At 42.9% G+C, this 27,048-nt stretch overlaps 1 protein-coding gene across 5 annotated transcripts in view; it reads left to right on the top strand.

Moving 5' to 3' along the window:
• The window catches only part of PPM1H (protein phosphatase, Mg2+/Mn2+ dependent 1H), a 303,440-nt gene that overhangs the window by 111,218 nt on the left and 165,174 nt on the right, over nt 1–27,048 (top strand). For all 5 annotated transcript variants that reach the window (XR_011030451.1, XM_068276885.1, XM_068276883.1 and 2 more), the window contains exon 4: nt 13,671–13,783. Coding sequence is in view for 4 of the 5 variants with exons in the window: in XM_068276885.1 (XP_068132986.1) it covers nt 13,671–13,783 (113 nt within the window). In the remaining variant the exon portion in view is untranslated. The remainder of the gene's footprint in view (nt 1–13,670; nt 13,784–27,048) is intronic.

The raw sequence follows: 27,048 nt of genomic DNA, 5'->3' as shown, positions 1-27,048 counted from the left end.
TAGTATGCTAGCATCTCGAGTTTTTATTTCCCTTTTAATGCATCCCAAAATTTTGTTAGCTTTAGCTGCAGCGGCTTGGCATTGAGTATGATTATTTAACTTGTTGTCGATGAGTACTCCCAAGTCCTTCTCCAAGTTTGATGTCCCCAACTGTATCCCATTTATTTTGTATGGTGCTAGACCATTTGTACGACCAAAATGCATGACTTTACATTTTTCAACATCTGCCATTTATGTGCCCATATAGCCATCCTATCCAGATCCTGTTGCAATATGTCCCTATCTTCCTGAGAGTTAATTCTGCACAATTTTGTATCATCTGCAAAAATAGCAACATTGCTTACTACTGCATCTACTAGGTCATTAATAAATAAATTGAAGAGCACTGGACCCAGTACAGACCCCTGTGGGACCCCGCTGCTAACAGTCACCCATTTTGAGTATGATCCATTGACCACAACTCTTTGTTTTCTGTCCATTAGCCAGTTCCCTATCCATGCACACAGACTCTTCCCCAGTCCTTGCATCCTCAACTTTTGCACCAGACTTTTGTGGGGAACAGTGTCGAAGGCCTTTGCAAAGTCCAAGTATATCACATCTACAGCATTCACAATATCCACATTCGTGTTCACTACCTCATAAAAGCTGAGCATGTTAGTCAAACGGGACCTGTCTTTAGTAAACCCATGTTGATGCTGAGAAATAAGATTATTATGAAGTCATGTATAGTATCTCTTAGTAACCCCTCAAATAGTGTGCATACAACTGATGTTAAGCTTACAGGTCTATAATTTCCTGGATCTGATTTATTTGCCTTTCTTAAATAATGGGAAAACATGGGCTTTATTCATAGAGCTGCCTTTTATTTATTTATTTTATTTTATCGTCCTATGTTCTAAATACAAGCCTCCTATTGCTGATATCTCAAGTGCCACATGGCAAAGATGAGCAAGCTGGGTTATTGTGTGTACAGGTTTACTCACCATTAAGTGTCCTTCAATGCAAAGCATCATTGGGTGGTATTACGTTTACTTTTAGATGCAATTGTCAAAGCACATGCCTAATGGGAAGAGGTATTTCCTGAACTCTTTTAAAAGATATGAGTTACCTAATCTTTTACTCTGTAGCCAAGATATTGACAATTCTTTGTTTTGTTTAGTCTCACTTATGCTGGGCATACACGGCATTCTGGCAGGGCTTATCAATCGAGCCTGATGGCTCGATTGATAATATCCGACAGGTCCGATGACCTGCCGGATAGATTCCCCGCTCGATCCCCGCCGGTGGACAATAGCGGGGAATCGAGCGGCTGATTAGGAGCGCCCATGGGGATGAGCGGGGATCGATCCGCTCGCACGTGCGGACGAGCGGGGATGCGGCGGGGGTCGATCCGGCGGCTAATCGGCCCCCGGATCAACCCATGTATGCCCAGCATTATAGAAATAATAATGACAATCTACATTGGTAAGCGGTGCCTAAAATCTGAATCAGAAAAACATTTATTTGCCAAGCATGATTGGGTCATGCCCCGGAATTGGGTTTGGTACTTGCATAGCTTTGAGTAGAAACAGGAATATAGATAGAACAACAATCGCATAGTACAGCAGTGACCGCAAGGTACAGTACGAAAGTGGTGTTTCCGTTAGACAGTCTAATTGGTTCTGCGGCTGCAGCCTTAAGGGGGTATGAAAGTGAGGGGAGTAGGCACAGGAGGAGGGAGGGCATGGAGAGAGTTCAAGAGGTTTACTGCCGAGGGGATGAAAGCGTTCCTATGCCTTGAAGTTCTGATGAGCCTACATGTATATGTGAGTGAATTGATTTCTCATTTATCTATATTTGACGTGGTTTGGGGGTTGCTGCATTATTTATGCTTTCCATCCAGAGTGGCAGTAAATCCTGGTGTGGTACCTCACAAATGTGCCATATAGATGTGGTACTGCTCTGGCTGGGTCTACTATAGTGTAAATGCAGCCTTAGGTCTCGTTCACACGGTTTGCTGTTTTAAGGCTCACACAGATTTGCAATAAAAATGAGAGCCCATGCTAATCAATGGGCTCATTCATATCTCCAGTCTTTTGCATACCTATTAGATCTGACGAGTCTGCATCTTTCCAGACTATACTCACGTTTTTAAATATATCCAGCTTTGCATATTTTAGGGAATGCAAATGCTATGCATCGAAAACATGCTAGAGTAGGTTGAAAATAGCGTCAGCCTCAGTTTCCACTTGAGCCTAAACGGGTCCAGTTCATGGAATGGACGACAACGGACATGTTGTCACATCCTATCTTGAATAAGGGACGCGTTCAGCCATTTGCCGACATGCCCACTCTGTCTGGTGTCTGTTGTGTTTGTTGCAGTGACAGAATACAAAGTCCTGACCTGAATGATTTTTCTGGACCCCGAATTTAAATGTCAAATCAATGTTCTATTGACATGACCATTCTGCATGGTTGATCCTGTGGACGGTGACAGAGTATGCGCTGGTGCTATTCCTGCCATTGCACACTGTAGTGTGAAGCAAGCCCTAGTGTTAGTGTTAATTGACAATACTGAATATATGATGCAAGCAAAAATAATAGGCATGTTACTGTGCATTCAGACAAAAATGACTAGGTTATAAATAGTGTATTCAGCATTTGAGGTGCCAGGGTAGACATAGGCCTCGATTCATAAAAATGTGTTCGGTGAAGTAAATCAGTGCGGGGAAACTCCGCGCTCGGTATTTCAGACTTCTGGGTGGTCATTCATAAAATGTTGCCAGTTGCGATAGCAGAGCAGAGATTTCCCGCTGTAGGCAGGTGGTAGGCTGTCGGGAGCCTTGCGGAAACACAGGAGCTGGCTGAGTTCCTCAGTGCGCTGCTCTCTCTGCTGCTGCTTGGGAGGTCTGTCCCATTGACTTCCATGTACTCTGCACGCTTATCGCTACATCTGAGCAAGCGGTATTTCCCGTCCGCATACCGCTTGCTCTAATTTTTATGAATGGACATTTTGTCACATTTCCGCCTAGAATCGCTGCATAAGGCGGAGATTTATCACTCTGCTCCGGAATGTCAGCTCCGCATGCGGAAACAGCCTTTATGAATACACATTTTGTTCAGTGTTCGGTAAAATCGGCTGTTTTCAGCATTTCCGCATGCGGGAATGCTTTATGAATCGAGGCCTAAGCTTTAATGACTGGAGATTGTACAAGAGTAAAATTTAGCTTTTCTTATACAGCTATAAAATCACAGTAGTTACCATAGATTGTTCTTGAGATAAATTGTTTATAAGAGGCTGACGTATTATTATTACTATTAATGAGGGTTCTTTATTGTACATTCAGTACACTGTAAGAAGAGACACAAGTTATAATTGTGCTGTTTATTGATTTATACACTTGCATAGCCTATGCAGAGAATGATGGATTTCTTAGGATATATATGCTGTTACAGTGACCACAGCCCTCCTGTGATAGGACCGCCTCTAGTCCTGACTAATTTATATAGTCAATAGTTTAACTGCCTTCTAATACATGCATTCAGAAAGCCCTGTTTGTGAATGTGAATGAGTGTTTTATCTTAACAGGATACACTGGATCTTAGGATATTGCCAGCATCTTGCAAATTTGCAGTTTTACTGTATAATTCTTTTTTTCTGGAATTGTATTTTTGATTTGACCAGTTCTAAGCTGTATGACTTGCATGCCAGCTAAAATTAACAACTTTTGGACCATCTCTAGTCAAGAGTGACAAAGTTCATCTGTTTTGGTTTAAGGTACCTTTCAAATAGAAAAGGCAGAGCATGGCAAATGCTCACTCACAGGGAACACCTGACTATTTAAAGAACAACTGTAATGAGAGGGATATGGTGGCTGTCATATTTATTTCCTCTTAAGCAATACCAGTTACCTGGCTATCCTGCTGATCCTCTGCCTATAATACATTTATGCTTGGACAAGAAAATGTATGCGTACTCAAACACCAAGTTTAACAAATCTGGCTTTGCAAAACTGGCCTAATTGGCTTATCATGAGGCATTGCTCATGCAAATATGCATTTGCTTTCACATGCCAAACTATGCAGGGTCAAAAACCAATACCGCAAAGCGGTTGCCCTGCGGTAATTAGTTCATGCTACATTAGCACTATCCAGGAGCTCCATGGGGAGGCTTCCCAATGCCCCCATACAACTGGGGGGGGGGGGGGGGGCAGGGCCCCAGGCTCTCTCACTGCCTGAGAACCACAGCGGCACCCCGGAGGGGGAGGTTGGGTGGTGCAGGCGATCCCCCCCCCCCCTGGGCATGGCCAATGCCGGGGGAGGGGGGGCCGTCCGCACCCACCTCCCAATATTAAAAACAGGTACTTACCTTAACGTCCATTACGTTCTGCTGCATGTGCATTAACTTGGGGGCACCACATTAGAAAGGAGTGAAGCATGGGTCACCCCAAGCTTTGGAGCTCAGGGCTGGCTTACACACAACACTCCAAAGGGGGGGGGGGGGAGGACAGGCGCAGACAGCTCACCCCAGGCCTCACACCACCTAGAGCAAGCCATCCACCACCTGCCTCCAGAGAATACAACTAAGAAAATGCTTAGAACAAGAAAATGTATGCGTGCTCAAACACCAAGTTTAACCCTAACAAATCTGGCTTTGCAAATTTGGCCTAATTGGCTTATTATGAGGCATTGCTCATGCAAATATGCATTTGTTTTCGCATGCCAAACTATGCAGGGTTAAAACCAATACTGCAAAGCGGTTGCCATGCAGGAATTAGTTCATGCTACATTAGCACTATCCAGGAGCACCACGGGGAGGCTTCCCAATGCCCCCATACAACCGGGGGGACCGCGGGGCCGCAAGCTCTGGATAGTGCTAATGTAGCATGAGCTAATTCCCGCAGGGCAACCGCTTTGCGGTATTGGTTTTAACCCTGCAAACTTTGGCATTCAAAAGCAAATGCATATTTGCATGAGCTATGTCTCGTGTGTAGTAAATTAGGCCAAATTTGCAAAGCCAGATTTGTCAGGTGTTACTTGGTTTGATGCACACACAAATTCTCTATAAAGTGTATTATAATACGTTTAGCCTTAGACTCTGAACAAGCATGCAGATCAGGCATCTTGACTTTGTCAGATCTGAGAAGATTAGCTGCATGCTTGTTCCAAGTGTGTGATTCAGACATTACTGCTCCCAAATAGATCAGCAGGGGTGCCAGGTAACTGGTATTGTTCAAAAAGAAATAAATGTCAGCCTCCATATTCTTCTCACTTCATTTGTCCTTTTAATGATCTCCATTCTACACGATAAGCCTGTCAACAATTTAAAGGCAGAGCTAGTGTACCTACACCTGAGAAGCACCAGCCAGCCCGAACAACGACTGAACTGGTTTTAAAAATTCTTAAAAAAAAAAAAAAAAAATACCTTTTGAAATAGTAAATTGACTTTGTGAGGATACCATACAGTTATTAAAAATATATTTTTTGTAGCACTTGCCTTACCTATTCTCTATAGGAGTCATACATCTGAACCTTTTTTTATCATAAGCATCACTCTTTCCTTGTTTTTTATTTTTCTGAGGGCTCTTTAATAGAATAGAATGCCCCGAAAGAGTAGATGGGTGGGGGGGGGGGGGGGGGGAGTAATAAAATATGTATAGCTGTGTGCCATTTCCAAACTATGTACACTCTTGATTTTTGTTGAAATTGTATTGGAGGATGGTTACCACCTGTTAAATGGAAATTTTTATCTCATTCTGACATCTGAATTCATACACCACAAAAAAAAAATAAAACTGGTGTACTGATTCCCTAGTTTATAACATACTTATTATTTAAAGGATCTTTTTCATTTTGTCACTTAAAAATACTTGATTGTATGCATATGTCGTATGTGTTAGCACAGAGTGCAATAATCATTGTGAACCACCAGGTGGCGATGTTGTTCTAATGATCACACATATATTTTTACTTTAAAACCATTGAAAAACCTTTCTGCAGGCCTGTGCTTATAGTGCCATACAAAGGATACACATTATTACAGGTATACAGATTGCACAGCAAGCACATGGTGAACCAGAACGCCTAGGAATGTTTAAAGGGCTAATAAGGACAAAAAGCCCTCTTACTAAAAATGCTATGCAAACTCCAACCTGTATTAAGAAGGCAAATTGCAGTTTTGTACTACAGGTATATTAAGTTATATATTATGCCAATCATGCATCCAAAACCGCAGGTTTAAAACCCAATTTTAGATTCAGATTTTATGAAGTAATTAAAACCAGTTTGAAGACACCTGTTTCAGGCTGTTTTCGTTCCTTTTGGAATTTTGAATCAATTCAAAATGAATGGCATGTCCCTGATCATCCTTGGTCCTCTAGTAACACAGAAATGTGAGCAGTGAACCATTGGGGGACTCAGTTGTGGGTCTAATAGTCCTGCCAATGTAGGCCAGGACTCATTTAGGGGAGGGATGTTCCTTGTCAGTCCAGGTTGTCAGGTTTTACAATGAGCAATAAGGCTCTCTAGGGATTACCCCGCCCCAGGTGTGTCACAGCTAATACAACAATACAGCACTGAGACTACAAAAGGCTCAGTTGCCACATGTTTACTACACCCAATAATATCATGATGGGCTGTCAGTCAGTGGGGAGGTGTGGCTTCAGTTGACTCTCCCCTCTCTTGTTCATGTGGCTAAATGGGAGGAAAGATTTATGATGAACAGGCAGCAGTCAATCAATAAGTCATTGAACCCCACAACCTCCCCTCAACCACACACACACACATCTCTTATTGCACTCCTATAATAACACGATTAGCTTTATTTGGAGGGGTGAAGGGGGGCTGTGGGGTTGTGGAGAGAATGCATACATTTTAATTGGAGTATAGTTTGATATTTGCTTCTGCAACCAGGTAGCAGTAGGCTACGGACTGGCAAAAAATGGAGGACTGACTCTGGTTGTTACCAGTTTCTGTTACCAGTAAATGTATGCAGCTTATACATTGGCCAATCAGTTTAAACCTAGGTGAGACTTGACTGGTCCATTTTCAAGCTGCATAAACTTGCATACACATTTACATAATCCTGCCCAAACTTAGAAATCTTTGCATCTCAATCATCATCCCTAATGACCTCTATTTTCACCTCCAACTCTAGAAGTTAAAAGGCCTTATGTTTGTAAAGAGACTGTATAAAGAAATTCTGCTAGCAGTGGCATATGCAGCAGTGTATATACTTACCTTTATTGTTTATATAAGCATTTCATTGAGCCATCCTTGAAACTATACATTCTCTTCAAAAGAGGTACTTCTTGTATAATTTCTCTGTTCTTCCATTTTGACGGCAAGGAAAAAATGACTTTGGGATTCACTTAAGATTTTATTTCATGACTTTGTCCTTCCATATACTTGTACACACTTTAGAATGGAGCTGATGTCCCCGAGCCTTTATGGCACACTTAATATTCTTCCCTTATCCCTATTCCATACTCAGAGCCCACAGATAATGTGCATGTGCTGATTGATCAGAGTGCAGGAGCCTTACGGCCACAACAGACCTTCATGAAATGTTAAAAAGCAAACGGAATTGATAGCAAATCACTTTGCATGGACAACATACAATGAAAGCAATTATTACATCTTTCCCAAATCAAAGTTTAAAGGGTGAATACATTTCCATGTTTACCCTGTTAATTTAATACAAATGCTGGTTATGCCCAGGCCAATAGCAATAAGAAATCACATTAAAACTTGTGTGATTTGCCTTGTAGAGAAAGAAAAGCAAGGATTGTGTGAGATAGCATCAGCCTTCATTCAGCAGCAGGTTATTGCTTGCTTGTAGTCCAGTCTCAGCCGATGAAAGGAATTTCTTAAAGCCTGATTCTCGTGCCAAAACGTTGGGGTCTTGAGCAGCCTTGAATCTAAAAAAGATTAGATTGCTTCATCAAAGCAAGAACTTAGACGCAAAGACTACCTAAAACAAATCCTATATTTGATCTTACTTTATTGCGCATTAAAAAAAATTGTTATATTCATTTGAGTCTTCTTACTTAACTGCTCTCATATGTTTACCCCCTGTAGCCTTCTGTTTTATTTCTCTCTCTTTCCCTTCTGTAAATGGAGAGGAGCAGATAATCGGTAGAAAGGTTATGTAGTTTCTGAATGATTAAAGGAAGCCTTCTTGGAATGAGGAGCTGTTGAAAATCGGCGTACATCAAAGCTGAAGGAAAGGCGGACATTTAAACACACAGTTCAGTACATGCATGTGAACGGTTTCACTTGCTAGAAAAGGTGTGATCTGGGCACCACTGCCAAACACCGTAGATAAGAATATTTTTTTCTCTTTGGCTGTAGAGCAATCCAGTTTAATCACTGAAATGCCTCAAAGCTTGCTGATTAGACAATAAAGGAATATCAGCATATAGCAATGAATCATCACTCGGCACAATCATCCTTTTAGCAAATTTTCTGAGGTAGATTGTACAATGTAGTATGGCCTCATTGGCTCACAGCAATGGTGGATTTCCCATATGAATTCACCATGTTCTACGATGGACTGTAGACATTGTGTGTGTGTGTGTGTGTGTGTGTGTGTGTGTGTGTGTGTGTGTGTGTTAAAACATAGTAATAGTAACAAATCTCCCACTAAATGAAGTTAAAGCGAGGCCTCGCTTAGTCACATGTAAAAGGTGACTTTATTATAGAAAAAACACACAGCAGTCACAGACTGAATCAGAGAACTTCTAATAAAACACATTAAAAACACTTGGACCTCAAGGATTGACCTGGCATCCCCTGCGTCCCACGCACGCATCACATCCATCCATACATGACATTCATCAATTGGGAAGCAATTGCATGCATTTGAAAAAACCTCAGAGCTCTGGGTGAGAACTAATATTGACACAGCAGTCCAAAACTAACTCCAAACTGAACTGAGAAAAAATTAGATGAATAGCTAGCCAGCTTCAAGATTCATTTTTGTGCAGGTTTCATAGGAAGAAAAACAGTCCATTGCATATGTGGGTTTGCAGACTTCACAAATCAACCACTTGAGACAACAGTAAAAGCACTGCAACGTCTGTTATTCAGCCGGTATCTCTCATCAATGCCAGTTATAGTAAGCAAGCAAGTTAGTAAGCCGTTATAGCAGTGGTATTAGTTTCATCAGCCAATTTGAACACTATATGAGGCACTCTATACTGTCCAGGGGGAGAGTGCCCCTGTCTCTTACGTGTCCCAGTAGATCTGTGCCGGGTATTAGGACCTTATGCATGCAGGCTTGATCATTTCAATGCTGGTGATGAACATCAGTAGCGCTGGATCGGCGCATCCACGCCGCAGCAGCGGCAATGGCGGCAAGGAGCAGTGGAAAACGCTCTCAGAGCGGCGTGGGCTCGTATCAGTGGGCGAGGCCGGCCTCCTGTAGCTCCTCCCACCTACATGTTTCACCCAATGGGCTTCATCAGGGTGTGGCTTAAAACATAGTAATAGTAACAGGTCAAATAGCGATAGAGGTAGTATCCAATGGCCGTTAAACTTTGTGGACCCGTTATGCTTTGGAGCTGTGTGGTAGCCGTGCACAAAAGGCTGGTATATTTGACAATGTGCGGACAGTGCACAGCAATTTTACAGGTACTATCATGAGGGGAGCAATGCCTGTTACTCTAGGAGTATGTGTTACTGCAGCACCGCATCCATTGGCCTGGCACCTTTCCTAACCTTAACCCTACAGTTAAGGTGCCTAAACTTAACCCCTCTATCTAATGCCAACCCCCCCCCCCCCCCCCCCCCCGGAGGTGCCTTATCTCTTTCTGTTTAATATTTAAGAGTCCAAAGGGGTCCAAAGGGGAGAAGGAAGGGAGGGCCGCTGACCAGCTATACTGTCTGACAGCTGGACTAGTAGAGCTGATCTTCCCGTGAATGTGTGCTGTGCATAAATACTTTTTATAAGTGTTTCTACAACCCTGGCACAATGGCACTAATCACTGAAGCTTACATCTCCTGGGATCACCAGGACACAGCAGATGCAGCAGAGCAAGCTGTGACTGTCTCATGACACACCGGGAAGTAAGGAAGATGCACAGAGCTCTGGAATTAAGCTTTGGACCAGACAAATTTACTTTGACATGTGGCTTCTTATTTCTCCCAAGTCCTACCACCCTTCTGCCCTTCTGCATTTTCAGTGCCCAAGGCCATGGCCTTTGTGGCCTATCCAGAAATCTACTCCCGATTGCAATATTTTATTATGGATGACATATTGGAACTTCTAAAAGCAATTTACAATGCAGGAGATCTACAAGAACAGAGGTTCTGTCTGTGCTTAGCGGGATGTATGGAGTTCTTCAAGACCAGAAACTTGGGTCAAATTAAGTGAATCCGGTATCAAGATTTAAATAATTTTCATTGAAAAGAGTTGGAAAGAAATCTATCTATCTATCTATCTATCTATCTATCTATCTATCTATCTATCTATCTATCTATCTATATATATATATATATATATATATATATATATATATTTATATCAAAGTATTATGAAAAATGCTTTCCCTTCAACGAAGAATATGCGCAGGCCTGGACCAAATGGACGCATCCATATCTAAATAGCCTAAAGACACAGGCCATTTGAAGACACAGAAGCCCTGTAATTTCAGATAAGGCTGAAACCATGGTGACTTGGAATGGCGCAGCATTTGACTTCACACCAACAATGGCCTCCGTCTATGTGGCTCACAATTTAAACATCTAGCGTCTGATGCATCTTGAGAAGAAATTACAGAGTACCCAGCAAACTCATTGTGAACCAGAACTCCCAAGGAAGAAATTATAGGTTATTTACCAATTCTTGCCAAAAGGGTAAACAAGGGGAAAAAAACAACAACTTTGTTTTGGAACAACACCCTGGTCCACAGGGTGCTAAGAATGCTGAGCAAAGAAAGAAGTGAATATTTACCAAAAAGTAGAGCATAGGGGGCTTGCAATTCAATTGGCACAATAGATAACATATTCTACTGTCTCTAGTGAGCCGGAAACTGTTAGCGTGACTTTCAATGGCAGCAGGTTTCAGATAGTCCAGTTCATCTTCCAAGTCATCAGGAAGGAGTAAAGGCTGGAATTCCATACTGTAGCTACCCTCAGGAAACTGGCTACAGAGATACCAAAGATCCTTTGAAGGCTGCCACTCTTCGGTTAGCAATATATGTTACAACAGAATCAGGTTATTATTCCAAAGAATCAAGAATTAACCGGTTTCTATTCACATGTCCATACTGAAAAAAAAAAAAAACTTTATGGAAGGGTTAATTAAATGTAAAATTCCTGAACAAATTTCTAGTATTTATAGTTCTTTATTAAACAAGACCTTCCTAGGTGTACAGTTTTTTTGATGAGTGTCGATGCTTGATGTTCTGTATAAAGCACTGTGCTAAAGCAAACCTGAAGTTAAATTAAAAAGAGATAATGCATTGCATGCAATTTACTTTAAAAAAAACTAGAACATTAGTAACATAGAAATGAGTGTTATGTTTATTTTTAATTTAATGGGAGCATGTATAATATTGCCTTCTAAATAGCATCCTTTACAGTATGAGGTCAGAGCTGCTTTCCTGAGTAGAAGGAAAAACGAATTAATGATCCTTTGAACTTTTTAGCTCTAAAATGTTTTTGTCTGCCTTTTTCTCTCACTGATCAAGCTCCTTTGGCTTCTGTTAATTTGTCAGGAAACCGGACTTAATTGACAAGCTCATTTGCATTGATAACAACACTAGTTTAATTATTGCCTTCCAGGAAAACAAAAAGGGACTTCAGACAGTTTCTTAGTAGGGCTAGTACTTCATGTACTTGTGTTTATCTCATCAGATCATATGCCACTTCAGGTATGCATTAAGCCTATCACTGTTATATAAATATGAAAAAAGGTAGTAGAAATGCATCAAATTGACCATTTAGACAGCCATGTGTGAAGGGTCTCCTTCATGCGTGGTCACAGTTGCGTGTGGAGTTTTTATATGCATTGTGAATGATGAATCTAAAGATGCATACACACGTTTGATTTTATTATTATTATTATTATTATTTAGTATTTATATAGCGCCGACATATTACGCAGCACCGTACAGTGTGTATATATATATCTTGTCACTAACTGTCCCTCAAAGGAGCTCACAATCTAATCCCTACCATTGCCATATGTCTATTTTATGAAGTGTAAGTACTGTAGTCTAGGGCCAATTTTAGAGGGAGCCAATTAACTTATCTGTATGTTTTTGGAATGTGGGAGGAAACCGGAGTGCCCGGAGGAAACCCACGCAGACACGGAGAGAACATACAAACTCTTTGCAGATAGTGCCCTGGCTGGGATTCGAACCCGATTGTCGTTCAAACCGGACTTTTGAACGACTTGTCATTCAAACAACAAGACGTTCAAACGTCTTGTACACACAGACCGACAAAATGGCTGATATGCTAATGTCAGCTAATTTACATGTCAATGGAGTGGATAGAACAATGGACAAGATAGAACGACTGATCAAAATACTTTGTTTGAATGGCCATTATTTGTACAAACGACTCCCAGTTGTTTGTACACACATACAGACTCCCAGTTGTTTGTACACACATACAGTTAGTCCAACGAATAAGCCAAGTAGATCAGTCAAACCTGCTGCGATCAGTCTAACGATCGAACGTGTCGTTCATACGACCGGTTTGAATGACATGTCAATCTGAAAAATCAGACGTGTATGTTACCTTAAATTGATCTTGCCAGTCACTGATCTGTTTTTCCAAGTGATGAGTGTACAATATAAGCCTGTTTGCGTTGTATGCATCTTTTCTGATAATTCTATCTTTAGAGTTAAGAAGGTTAATTCATTAAACCTTAACGCGATAAGCAGTGCGGGTTAAACCAGCGCAGTCCTGTGACCTGCGCTCCTCTAAGTGGCACAGGGTGATGTAGCGTGACCTCGATACTTCGCTAGTGCAGCCACTACTACGTTAAATAATGTAGTAGCGACCTCGCTAGTAAAGTATAGTGGTCGCAATACGTCACATTTCGCGGCACTTCAAAGAAGCACACTACTTAACTGTACCGTGTGTAGTGTATGCTTGCTGGTTTAACTTGCACTGCTTAGTGCGTTAAGGTTGAATAAATCAACCTGAAACCGTTTTAAACAGCATTAAGCTTGGTTTACTCTGCTGCCCTTTATTTTGCTGCAGTGGACATGTAGAAATGGTTCAAATTTCCTAAGGCATTCCCACCCCAAACAAATTTAAGCCATCACTAAATAACAGGAGTCGGGGCTTCGCTATTAGTAGCTGCAGTTCGCATAGCGGGCGCCCATATTTGTTGCTCCATTTAGCTGTTCTGTTCCCTGTTCACATGCTTACATATCCATTGCAGTGTTGTCTGTTGCTTTCCACGAACCTGAACCGCTACAACTTTTCTGGACAGTTGACTGTGTAGCCATTCATCCAATGAATGTAATGCATCCATTCTAGAGTGGCAGCAGACCCTGCAATAGACCCCAATGCAGCCTGCAGCAAACAGTACATCTGCACATCTGTACAGTGCAAATACAGTACCACTCTGACATAGCGTGAACTGAGCCTATATCTAGGCAGACTGGCTTGCTTTAGGTTTGTATTCATTTACCCTGCATCAGCTTATTTGTGTTCACTTCTTCCCATAGGATCTGCAAATTGAGCGAGAGAGGAGCTCTTACAATATATCGGGAGGTTGCACAGCACTTGTCATTGTCTACTTGCTGGGGAAAATCTATGTAGCCAACGCTGGTGACAGCAGGTAACAATTATACTTCAGGCTTCTCTTAAGAAATAAATGTTAAATCCATAATATGTTCAATAAAAGCTGATTAAGTATTGATTAAATATGAATTTTCTTGTGCATCCGGTAGAACTATGTGATTGAGCCTTTGTGTAAGTTTCTTGTGCATTCAGCACACACTGCTTTTGCCATTAAAGGAGAGGGCTCCAATGCAACCTTGTCAAGCTTTGCTATTGATCTCTGGATTACCAATCTATTAGTCGGAGCTTCATTACAGAAAAGGGAGGACAGATTAATTACAGAACTGTGTGTTCCTCATATTAAAGTTGTTTTGTTTTTTTGATAAATACTAAAAAAAAAAAAAAAAAAAAAAAAATATTAAAAGATCAGTGTGCCTCTATTATACAACCTAAATAAAATAATGTCCAAGGTTTGCTGTTTACTTAAATTTATTTAAATAAAGATAATGCAAATACACGGTGTGGTCAGCGCTCTCTAGTGCCCATCTTACCACCAAGACCTCAACATATAATACAAGAAACTGGTGTTGCAACAAAAAGTCCCAGCACAGTCTCTGAAATTAACACTCACAGAAAAAAAAATCACAGAACTATTTGTGTAATTATTGCAACAGTCCCTGCAAATGCTCTAATATATTGCAACTGCTTATCAGGAATTGTAATTGTAGCAACACATATGGTATATAGCAAGAGTCCCTTACAAGTATTGTTGCTTTACAATGTATGGCAATATTGCAGCTTCCCTTCTGGAAAAAGTCTTGTGCATAAGTAATAGTATGCTATTCCCAAAATGGAGTTAATTCTCCTGGTGTCCACCAAAGACTTAACTAGCAGACCAGGAGAATTGCTGTATTTTTCTGGGTATCTCACCCAAAAAGGGGGGAGGGGAGGGAGGCCTGCATGTGGCAAACTATTCTAAGGAGACTTGTGGCTACCTATAGTGGTGGGCTGCCTAATACCACAATGCAAATCGTATTCTTAAACTTCTGCCTTACTTGTACTGTACTGGAATGCCATCTCCCAATCTCTAACTTTGAGCCCCTCCATGATGTTAACTGACACCTGACCTTGTTCTCTCCCTCAGCATAAACAACTTCCTGACACCTAAAATTCTAACTTTCTCCTTTTCCCTCTGCATTAACTTCTTCATGCCACCAAACCCATCTTTCCCCTAGCCAACACACACACAGAGATTTCCTTCCAACTACCTAACGCTAGCCAGTAATATCTGCCAGTTAAGCATGTCAATAGGGACATACCAATTTCCCAGTCCAGGCACTGGGAGACAAAATCCTAGTCGTTGGTGCCCCAGGTGTAGCATAGCAGAGTGCTGTCAACCAAATGACATGCCCTCTGGCCACAAAGCAATATGCAGCTTTTCAAGTGCAGAGTAAAAAGTAAACATAATCTTTAATTATATTGAATTGAAATGGCTTTTATAGCAATAATATATAGCACTGATATCCTCTATAATAAAACCCTTGTGTCTCTGTGTCCCGTGTGTGTGTGTGTGTGTGTGTGTGTGTGTGTGTGTGTGTGTGTGTGTGTGTCCCTGCGTTTGTGCTACTGCGCATGTGCCGCAGGGACACCATTTGGACAGAGAGCAGGACAGCCAGGGGGCGGCCGGCCGGGCAGATGTGTGCGCGCTGCGGGTGGGAGGTGGGCGCACACACTGGCAGTGGTGACGGACTTAGCCCATTTTTAAATGGGCTAAGGTCACTAGTTTATTCTATAAACTAGAGTGCATGCGCCATCCCTCTGGACATCATGATTTTGTTCTCGCTGCACAAGTGCGCCATCCATTCAGTTTCACAGTGAGGTGGGCCAGGAGGTGAGGTGTGCAGAACAGATTGGCATAGCACTGTGGCGAGTGTGAGGTAAGGGGGGAGGGGGGGGGCGGGCGGATGGAAGGACATATAGACACAGCGACTGGCTGGAAACTTTTATTCTAGATTTTTCAACAAGCATTTTAACTTTTACAGGATATTTGGCAGCCAAGAAGTAACTTTTGACTGAGGCTTCTAGCTGTTGGGAAGGACCAGGGCCAGAAGGAGACAGCCTGCTCCAGAGCTAGCAGCAGATCCTGAACTCTGAAGCTGCTGGAGTAGAGGATGGACAATTGCTGAGCATAATCATGACACCATCGGTGACAGAGCCAGCAGTAAAAATCTGACCGAAGCTATAACCCTCTCCATTCTATCCACAACTAAGCAGTTTGCTCTGGCCTCTACTTTGTGGAGCTGTAAATTGAGATTCCTGCAGCTCAAAAGCGCTCATGTAGACAGAAATAAGTGACCCTTGGCAATCAGATGCGTTGCAAAAAACAGAAAGTGTAGATGAATTACGTAACGCTGTCGAAGACTATTTATTGCATTCCTTCCTAGCCTGAACACTGATTTATGGAGCAAGGAGGTATAAGGCTGCATAGATGCCATTGTGTTTTATGTAAGCTGCAGAGAGACTAGATGTGAGAGCACTCTGAAAGGTTCTGTCATACGCATTCTTAATTCTAGAACAGATCATACATTGTCAATTTTCTGCATTGCTCCAGGAAGGTCATCTTGTAATTGCCACTTAATTGTAAGCTAAAGATGGCATCACTGCTAAGTGTGAGAGAGGTAGTAACTATGTATCTGTAAAGCTGACAACTACCCCCAGCTTGTGTCATGTAAATGAATGTGTTGGATGACTACTAATTTCAGCTCACATCTGCCGTTGCCTGTTCCTTGCATTCTAATGAGGAAAGTACGGTCATTACCACTAGCATTGTCTTTACTGAATAACCTCTGTTGCCTTTTTGCGCACTGTTTCATCGCCAGCGTAGCATGATTGGGCCTATTCCGTAGGGCAGATGTTTCTGCTATCTTCAATACCCCATAAGCGCAAGGGTTTAGCGAAGCATATACAATGAACAAATCCCAGGGAATGCAAGGCAAGTTTTTAGGAGAAACTTTGTTTTGCTTTTTAACAGCAGACTTCATTCATTGGAGAAGAACTATACATTTTAATATTTATTTTTTTTAGATATAAAAGATTATACAGTAATTGAGTCCATGAAATAATATCATACCCCCCTTTCCTTTTTGCTCTCTCCACCTGACACTTTCCAAGACTCCCCTAATACTCTCTTTACTTTTCAATGCTTTACCAATGACCTCACACTGGTGTGTCTGTCTGGGGTCTGAATGATTTCATTACATCAGACAGCTTTCTGTAGTCACTTCTGGGAGGAAGCCACCTTCCCCGTTATTCCCTAACTATCAGAAGGTGTGGCTATAGCAAGAGCAATATGATGTGTGTTGGTGGCATTGAGGAAATTATGCAGGGGGGTTTCCTGCTCTACCCAAGGAGTAGTAGGAGTGGTATATTCCCAGGACTGAGTGTTGGCAGCGGAGCGCATACTCGCCTGTTCGCTACCGCGCTACCTGTGGGAAAGGCGGTCTCCGCTACTGATTAACGTGGACCTGAACTCTTGCGCAGGACATAAGCAAAACAGAGAGACATAAATCCTGTGGGCCATATGCAATTCACTTTTTCTCCTGAGTTTTCTTCTAGATGATGATTTTTCATCTTCATTTTAAAATAACTTTTTAGCACCTTGCATGAGAAAAAGTACCAAAAATTAAGTGGAAAAGTACTGTCAAAATTATTTTGAGTATTTGTTTGCTTGTTGGTGGTTTAAAAGGCATGTTATTTACTAGTGAAAATATCACCTAAGAGAAAAATCAGGGGAAAAAGTGAATTGCATATGGCCCCTGGTGTTGTTAGAGAGAAGAGCTTGTGTAATTCTTCCGCATCTGTAAGAAATCACAAGTAAAAGTTGCTCACTCAGCTGTGTCAGCACAGAAATTCGGCAGCCCTCAGCAGACACCGTCAATATGTAAACACAGGATGTTAACCCTTTCTCTGCTTCCATGAAACCAGGAAGTAGACCTACTGCAGATTTATTGCAGGAGTTCTGCAAGCTGTAACAAATAAATTTTTTCTTTAAGCGCCCGTTTCCACTATTACGAATTTGCATGCATTTCCCGCATGCGAATTCGCATAGGCAATACAAGTGGATGGGGCTGTTTCCACTTGTCAGGATTTCTTTGCGGTTTTGTGTGTAGGAAAAATCTGCACGGCAGAGCCCTCAGAATTCACTTACCGCACACCGCTAGGCAATTCGCATACAATGTATTTAATAGGAAATTCGCATGTGGTTTCCGTATGCGAATTTTACCGCGAATCTGCATGCGATTTTGCATAAAAGCACACAGGCACTGACATGATTAAATTCGCTTACATACAAACATATGCGAAATCGTATGCGAATTTGCGGTAAAATTTGCATACAAATGCTAACAAATTTGCATCCGCATGCAAATTTGTTACCACGACGATTCCGCACCGCACAAGTGGAAATGGGCCCTGAAGGTTATTATGCTTTTGCATATCTTTTAGAACAGAGAGGAAGTTCTCAGTTCAGGTCCGCTTTAAGATGAAGCTCAAGTTTGCAAAAGCTCCTATTTAAGCTCAGAAGAGATTCTTACATTTTTTATGTTAGGATTTTTTTTCTGTTCCCCAGACCTAAATATTAAATGCTGTAACAAGCCCAAAAGTCTGAGGTGATGACTTCCTGTATGGGCTTCCCCGTCGCCATGGCGACGATCGCGATGACGTCAGGGGGAGTCCCGATCCACCCCATAGGTCTGCGGGGGGGGGCTCTCTTTCGCGGCGGGTAGCAGCGGACTGGCGGTGAGCGGCAGCGATCGGATCAAACACACAGCTAGCAAAGTGCTAGCTGCCTGTTTGAAAAAAAAAATTATGCAAATCGGCCCACCAGGGCCTGAGCAATCCTCCGCGGCGGCATAGCCCGAGATCAGCTCGGGATTACCGCCAAGGAGGTTAATCAGCCCCAGTATATTTTACTGAACAGACTAGATCAGCTATTTTCAGCAGTTTCAAAAGAATGGAGGAATAAAAGAGTGGTGTACATTTCTGAAAGAATGGGAAAATATGTATACCCTTTAGGGGTGCCTAAAATAAGCTAACTCACAGTAGGGAGGTACCTGCTAAATGCGCACTATAATAAAGGATGTATTGTATTATAACACTGAGAGATGCTGCTTTAAAGTAATGAAACAATTCCAGACTTAATGCGGTACCTAAAGACACTGCTAAGACAAACATATGGTGAAAAGCAAGGGCATATGCTCAGTAGGAGGTTTGCGTATGTTCGCCGCTGTATTTACAGGCGGCTGCTTTTTTTTCTGTTTTAACAGGGAAATCTGGAATATATATGGATAAAAAAGTGTTATTGTCACTTCCTGAAAACAAACACTGATTAAAGTGAACCCGAGGTGAAGGTTATATGGAGGCTGCCATATCAGAATCAGAATCCGTTTATTCGCCGAGTACGCTGTGGACGTACCCGGAATTGGTTGTGGTACACATGGCAAAGGCAGGGGAGTATGAGACATTTAGAGCATTCAAAACATTTAAGACATTTGAGACATTCAATAGTTTCAAGAGACAGAGCAGACATGCATGCATTGGTGAGATTTAGAAAGAAAGTGGAACATATACATGTTACAGCAAACATGCCAGGCACTGAGAAAGAGTACATTAGTCCTGGTTTAGGGTGGTTAGTCCGTGATCCGGACTATAGGGGCCCAGATGTGCAAGTGTTCAGCAGGAGAACAGCTTGGGGAAAGAAGGTGTTCCTACGCCTTGTGGTTCTGGTGCGGATTGTTCTGAACCGGCGGCCTAGTGGGAGTGGCTCAAAAAAGCGACTGCCCGGGTGGGAGCGATCTTGTGCGATCTTGCAGGCTCTTTCCTTAATCTGGCGGTGTGGGTGAGGTCAAGGGGGGGCAGGGGCGTGCCGATGATCTTTTCTGCAGCGCTAATTACTCTTTGTAGTTTATACTTATCGCTAGCTGTTGCCCCTGCATGCCAGACATTAATGGAGGAGCACAGGATGGACTCAATTGTGGCAGAGTAAAAACTGGTGAGCAGCTCCCGTGGGATGCCAAATTTCTTCAGCTGGCGCAGGAAAAATAGTCTCTGCTGGGCACTCTTCTGGGTTTTGGTGGTGTTTTGCCCCCATCTGAGGTCGCTGGTTATGGTGGTGCCTAGAACTGAACGCACGGTACCCTGGTGACTTCGGTCTCCCCAATGCAGACTGGAGGGAGGGCAGGGGGGAGTTTCCTGTAATCCACTATCAGTTCGACAGTTTTGGCCACATTGAGGACGAGGTTGTTGTCTTTGCACCAGTTACAGATCCTCTCGATCTCGCTGCTGTAGGCCTGTTCCTCCTTCCTGCTAATGAGGCCGATGATGGTTGTATCGTCCGCAAATTTGATGACCTTAACGGAGTCAGCATTTGAGATGCAGTTGTTGGTGTAGAGGGAAAACAAGAGTGGGGACAGAACACACCCCTGTGGTGCCCCTGTGTTGGTGGTTCTCACACTGTAGGAGCAGTCCCCGAACTTAACCCGTTGTGTTCTGTTTGACAGGAAGTCCCCCACCCACCTGCAAAGGGGTGCGTCGATCACGAGTTGCGTGAGGTTGCCGAGCAGAATGTCTGGCCGAATTGTGTTGAAGTCCAAGAACAATATATTTAAAGTGGGTTGCAAAAGTATTCGGCCCCATTGAAGTTTTCCACATTTTGTCACATTACTGCCACAAACATGCATCAATTGTATTGGAATTCCACGTGAAAGACCAATACAAAGTGGCGTACATGTGAGAAGTGGAACGTTCAAGTTTGCCCTGTATTTCGCTCCATCCATCTTCCCATCAACTCTGACCAGCTTCCCTGTCCCTACTGAAGAGATGCACCCCCTGAGCATGATGCTGCCACCACCATATTTGACAGTGGGGATGGTGTGTTCAGAGTGATGTGCAGTGTTAGTTTTCCGCCATACATAGCGTTTTGCATTTTGGCCAAAAAGTTCCATTTCGGTCTCATCTGACCAGAGCACCTTCTTCCACATGGTTGCTGTGTCCCCCACATGGCTTGTGGCAAACTGCAAACAGGACTTCTTATGCTTTCGGTTAACAATGCCTTTCTTCTTGCCACTCTTCCATAAAGGCCAACTTTGTACAGTGCATGACTAATAGTTGTCCTATGGACAGAGTCTCCCACCTGAGCTGTAGATCTCTGCAGCTCGTCCAGAGTCACCATGGACCTCTTGACTGCATTTCTGATCAGCGCTCTCCTTGTTCGGCCTGTGAGTTTAGGTGGATGGCCTTGTCTTGGTAGGTTTACAGTTGTGCCATACTCCTTCCATTTCTGAATGATCACTTGAACAGTGCTCCATGGGATGTTCAAGGCTTTGGAAATCTTTTTGTAGCCTAAGCCTGCTATAACTTTCTTAATAACTTGATCCCTGACCTGTCTTGTGTGTTCTTTGGACTTCACGGTGTTGTTGCTCCCAATATTCTCTTAGACAACCTTTGAGGCCCTCACAGAGCAGCTGTATTTGTACTGACATTAAATTACACACAGGTGCAGTCTATTTAGTCATTAGCACTCATCAGGCAATGTCTATAGGCAACTGACTGCACTCAGATCAAAGGGGGCCGAATAATTATGCACACACCACTTTGCAGTTATTTATTTGTAAAAAATGTTTGGAATCATGTATGATTTTCGTTCCACTTCTCATGTGTACACCACTTTGTGTTGGTCTTTCATGTGGAATTCCAATAAAATTGATTCATGTTTGTGGCAGTAATATGACAAAAGGTGGAAAACTTCAAGGGGGCCGAATACTTTTGCAAGCCACTGTATTTCCTTTTAAGCAATTTATTTATTTATTGTATTTATAAAGCGCCAACATATTACGCAGCGCTGAACATTAATTTAGGTTACAGACAATATTTAGGGGTGACATACAGCAATATGACAATACAGGAATACAAGAAAACCAGATCACACAGCACAGTATGAGTACCAGGTAATGCTTAGTCAGTCACTGGATGGAGCATGGAGATTAGGAAAGTTAGGTTCACTCAGATGCATAGCATGGGTTCACAATAATAGAGGTGCATGATCAGGTAGGACACAAAAGGAGGAGGACCCTGCCCAAAGGCTTACAATCTAGAGGGAGAGGTAAGGACACGAACGGTAGTGGACCAGAGTTCAGCTGTAGGTTTAGAGCAATTATGAGGGGTGGTAGGCCAGAGTGAAAAGGTGAGTTTTGAGGGCCTTCTTGAAGGTGTTGAAGGAGGGGGCTGCCCTAATGGGTGGAGGTAGGGAGTTCCATAGTGTTGGAGCAGCTCTTGAGAAGTCCTGGAGGCAAGCATGGGACTGGGTGATGCAGGGGGTGGTTAGGCGAAGTTCATTGGAAGAGCGGAGTGAGCGGCTAGGTGTGTACCTCTGAGTAAGATCGGAAATGTAGGTTGGACAGGTTTTGTGGACAGATTTGTAGGTCAGACACAGTATCTTGAATCTGAGTCTGGACTGGATAGGAAGCCAGTGGAGGGATTCTAGGAGGGGATCTGCCTTGGTGGAGCGATGGGAGCAGTGGATAATTCTGGCTGCCACATTCATGATAGACTGCAGTGGGGCTGTTCGGGTCATAGGGAGACCAGACAGCAGGGCATTGCAGTAGTCAAGGCGGGAAATTATGAGGGCATGGATGAGGAGTTTGGTGGTGGCAGAGGTCAGGAAAGGGCGAATCTTACAGATGTTACGAAGGTGGAAGTTGCAGGACTTTGTGAGGTTTTGGATGTGGGAAGTGAAGGAGAGTGTGGAGTCCAGGGTGACACCCAGGCAGCGGGCTTGAGAGGTAGGGTGAATGGTAGTGTGGTTAACAGTGACATGCACATCTGGGAGGTTCGTGGATGGCCAGGGTGGGAAGATCATAAATTCCGTTTTGTCTAGATTTAGTTTCAGGAACCTAGCGGACATCCAGGAGGAGATGGCCGATAGGCAGGAGGAGACCTTGTCCATAGTAGTGGTGGATATGTCAGGGGTGTGGAGATAGATCTGGGTGTCATCTGCATACAGATGATAGTTAAAACCCATGGAGGAGATAACCTTGCCAATGGAGGATGTGTATAGGGTGAACAGTAGGGGGCCAAGGACCGAACCTTGGGGGACTCCCACCGAGAGGTGGTTGGGGGTGGACGAGGACTCATTGAAGGCGGTCGTGAAGGAGCGGTTGGAGAGCTAGGATGAAAGCCAGGGCAGGGCGAGATCATGAATGCCCAAGGACTGGAGGGACTGGAGGAGTAGGGGATGATCTACTGTGTCAAAAGATGCTGAAAGGTCAAGGAGGAGGAGAATGGAGTATTTACCTTCAGCTTTAGCTAAGGCAAGGTCGTTGACCACTTTGATGAGAGCAGTTTCGGTTGAGTGGGCAGGCCGAAATCCAGATTGCAGTGGGTCTAGCAGTGAGTTGGCATTGAGGTACTGGGTCAGGCGTTTGTGAACCAGACGCTCAAGGAGTTTTGAGGCAAAGGGGAGGAGGGAGATAGGACGGTAGTTGGAGGGTAGCGAGGGGTCGAGGGAGGGTTTCTTGAGCAGGGGTAGTACAGTGGCCTGCTTGAAGTCTGAGGGGAAGGTGCCTGTGGATAGGGAGAGGTTGAACAGGGTAGTGAGGACTGGGGCCAATTCCGTGAAGTGAGGCTGGAGTAAATCAGAAGGGATGGGGGTCAAGGGGGGGAAGTAGTGGTATGGGAAGTCTGCAGTAGGTGGTTGACTTCCTCGGTGGTAGTAGGAGTGAAGGATGTGAGGGGAGGATAGGGTGGAGGAGGAGCTGGTTGGGAGGGGGTGGGAGGTGAAGATTTGAGATTGGATATTTCCTGGCGGATGGAGACAATTTTGTTGGTGAAGTGGGTGGCTAAATCTGTGGCAAGTTGCCAGGCTATCCCTTTTGATCCTGTGTCTCTAATCATTTTAGCCATAGAACCTGAACAAGCCTACCACAAAAAAAAATGTAGCAGAACAGAATTCAAACAGTTAAACTGAGCACTTTATTCTTCAGTGGAAAGCTCCTTGCTTCAGCGGAATGAATCCGGGCACATCCAAAGGGGTGATAACATTATCTTTTGTTTACATTTCTTTGTCGATAGATTTAGTTAACATTAGAAAACTGCCGAAACTCAGCTGTACTGTGCTGAGAAGCAGAAAGAGCTGAGAAGTGACCACTAGATGCATTTTAATATATAAATATAGCAGCTATGCAGTAAAATGCAGTGGCAGGTTTCAGAACAGATAAATTGTACTTAATTGTACTTGGGAATTTGTAAGCAGACAATATTACTTGTGCACAAAACCTAATATGATAACTGTATGGGCAATACAAAGTAGGAGAACTCATTTTTATTGAATGTCATGTCAGAGTTTTATCCCACTTTATTGCAAATTTAATATACATATGAAAAATGGGAGGCTGAACCATGGTTTAAAAGTGGCCACACCTTGGATACAGTTTATCAGAAATATGATTAGGGGTAGCAGTGAATTTATCTCAGTTGGTGGAGAAAAAGTCAGGGGTTTGGCCTCTTAACTTTGTACACCATCAAGAGGTACAACGCTAGAAGAGGCAGTAACTTAAATTCATCTCATTCAGGAGTATGCTCATATCTGATTGAAACACCAATCGCTTCAACCCCACGTCCTCTCCAATCAACTGCCTCTTTCTTGCTTGGTGGGCTATAACAGATGTACAGATTAGAGCGCATAAAATAAGAGTTCTTGGCCAAAAGTGTTTTTCAGATTTATAGACTGAATAGTAAACAGTGAGGACCGCTGTTAGAATTTAGTAACTGAGTAGCCATTGCAGAAATTTAGCCTTGCTTCTTGTACCAGAAAACGAGATGTTAAAAGGAATCTCGTGAGGAGGGAAAGTCCCACTATTGATAGTTGTCAGGGCTGGAGCCCACTAGAAATTGCAAATGGCTATTTTAACGCCAATCAACCAGCGCCTTCCAGAGCGATTTCATGGAATATTTTTTTGAGCCCTGCATTCCTTGAATTAAATTGCACTGAAAATGCTGCACGCCCCCAGCGATTGCAATTTTGGCAAATCACAATGGCTTCTGTGGAATATCGGCTGTATGCTTTATTCCCCAGCGCTCCTAGAAAGCAGAAAGTGCTACAGGAAGCGTTCTAGTGGGCTGCAGGCCTAACTGGTACAGATTCTCGTATTGGGAAATATAACTGCAGGTTTTGTTTCTGTCACAACCATAACATTTCTGAACGCTCTTAACTTCCTGTCCTGGAGTCAGACGTCACAGGGACAAAAAATAGAGAGATATCTTAATAGGGACACAGAAAGCAATACAAACCAAGGTTGTAACCTTTCTCTTGTGTTGCTTTTCTACTTACAGTATGTTATTGAGAACACTTTTGCTATAAAGTTCACACAATATAAGAACTCATACATGAAAAGACCTAGGTACTACATACACTCCCGCTCTACCTGTACTATACTCAGACCTGCCCCTTGTTGTGGCCTGCAGGCAACATTTTTATTTATTACTAGTTTGCTCACACCTGCTTGCTCCGATGGACCATCCAGAACCATGGATTCCACTTTTATTTAACATCACACCTTCAAATTGAATGTGCAGAAATGGTTGATCTGTTATGAGAGCAAAGCACTTACGACCATCATTTAGACATTTTAGACAGCGGTGCTGTGAGAATGTGATAGGACAGCTGTAATATGTAATGTAGTGAAAGAATGGTTCATTCTGTGTGAGACATCCCTGGAATACTGACGAGGTCAATCTCCACATGCAGCAATCAGTTTTATGCCATTACTGAAAAGCCAGCAAGAGCCACAATCTCTATGCCAGCAAGATGTACAGCTGATCGATCGGCACGTGACACATAGTCTGCTTTTTATTGATGTTCTAACACTACTAGTATTTAATCTTGCCTTTAGCTTTATTTTCTCTTTACACCGTATGAGGTGATATTGATGTGTTTACCTAACAAGCTCATTCTACCTAAAACCGATCTTTCAGTGCCTCACACATGCTCCTCCAGTGGTCATTACCCGAGGGCTTCAGTGTACAGTAGATTACTTCCTCTCTTATGGTAACTAGAGAAATGAAGCACACCCCTGCTCAGTTTTGTAATGGCTGAGCAGGAAGGTAGAGATCCTGTTATAGTATGTCACAACTAACAAGAAAGCGAAATGTATCCACTATAAACGGAAAGCAGCCACATTCAGCAGAAAGACTTCAGTTTTTGCAGCAATTTAGGAATTTTTTTTTTAAAGTGGGCCTAAACTCTTGCACAGGACAGAAGGAAAACAGAGAGAAATGTCCCTTGTGTATATTTAGAGAGTTTAACCTGTATAATTCCCCCTCATCTGTGAGTAATCACAAGTTGTAATTTGATCTCTCAGTTGTGTGAGCTGGCTGCCACGGCAGAGCTAATTGGTAAATAGGATGCTAACAATATGTCTGCTTCCATGAAAACTGGAAGTAGACACGCTGCAGATTTATTGCAGGATTTGTATCAGCTGTAACAAAGAAATGTTTTTCTTTATAGGTTATGCTGTTGCATTGATTTAGAGCAGAGAGGAACTTCTGAGTTCAGGTCCGCTTTTACAAAAAAGTTTGGTCTTTGGCGCCCCTGTCTAGGCTGAAGTCCTGCATTGCATTCTGGGCACTGTAACCCAGTGTTTCTCAAACCTGTCCTTGTGACTCCCCAACGGTGCATATTTTGGAGGCAGCCTCACTAATGCACAGGTGGGGTAATTAGTGTCTCAGCTACATGGAATCCACCTAGCTGAGACACTAATTACCCCACCTGTGCATTAGTGAGGCTGCCTACAAAACATGCACCATTGGGGAGTCACAAGGACAGGTTTGAGAAACACTGCTGTAACCTAATAAGTCTTCAAGTGGTGACAACAGTCTATCCCTGTTTGTTGGATACAGTTGTGCATTCCAGCTTTCCTGAACTTCTGTCCCCATGGCATGTCGATTTCTTTGTAACAGAAGTAAGGAGGTTATATATTAACAGAACGTTTTCCATCCTTTGTTTCTTTCACTTTGACAACTCTGTGTGAGCTGATTATTCTCTTAATAGGATAACTATCCTAAGTTTACTTGTTTTAACATCAGAAATGCTGTAGCTTGGGGATTGACACAGGGAGGTACAGAATGGGAAGAGAATGTGCGGATCTAACCATACAAGTAAGAAAGTATTCCCTCCGTCCATACAATAGGCGTTATAGTTGTAGAAGAAGAGGCGGGAGAAAGAAAGGTTTAAAAGTTGTATTTTATTAAGTTATTGATTGGCTGCGGGGA

The sequence above is a fragment of the Hyperolius riggenbachi genome, chromosome 3 (assembly GCF_040937935.1).
Source record: "Hyperolius riggenbachi isolate aHypRig1 chromosome 3, aHypRig1.pri, whole genome shotgun sequence".
NCBI classification, from domain to species: domain Eukaryota; kingdom Metazoa; phylum Chordata; class Amphibia; order Anura; family Hyperoliidae; genus Hyperolius; species Hyperolius riggenbachi.
This window is presented reverse-complemented; position numbering and strand designations above follow the sequence as displayed.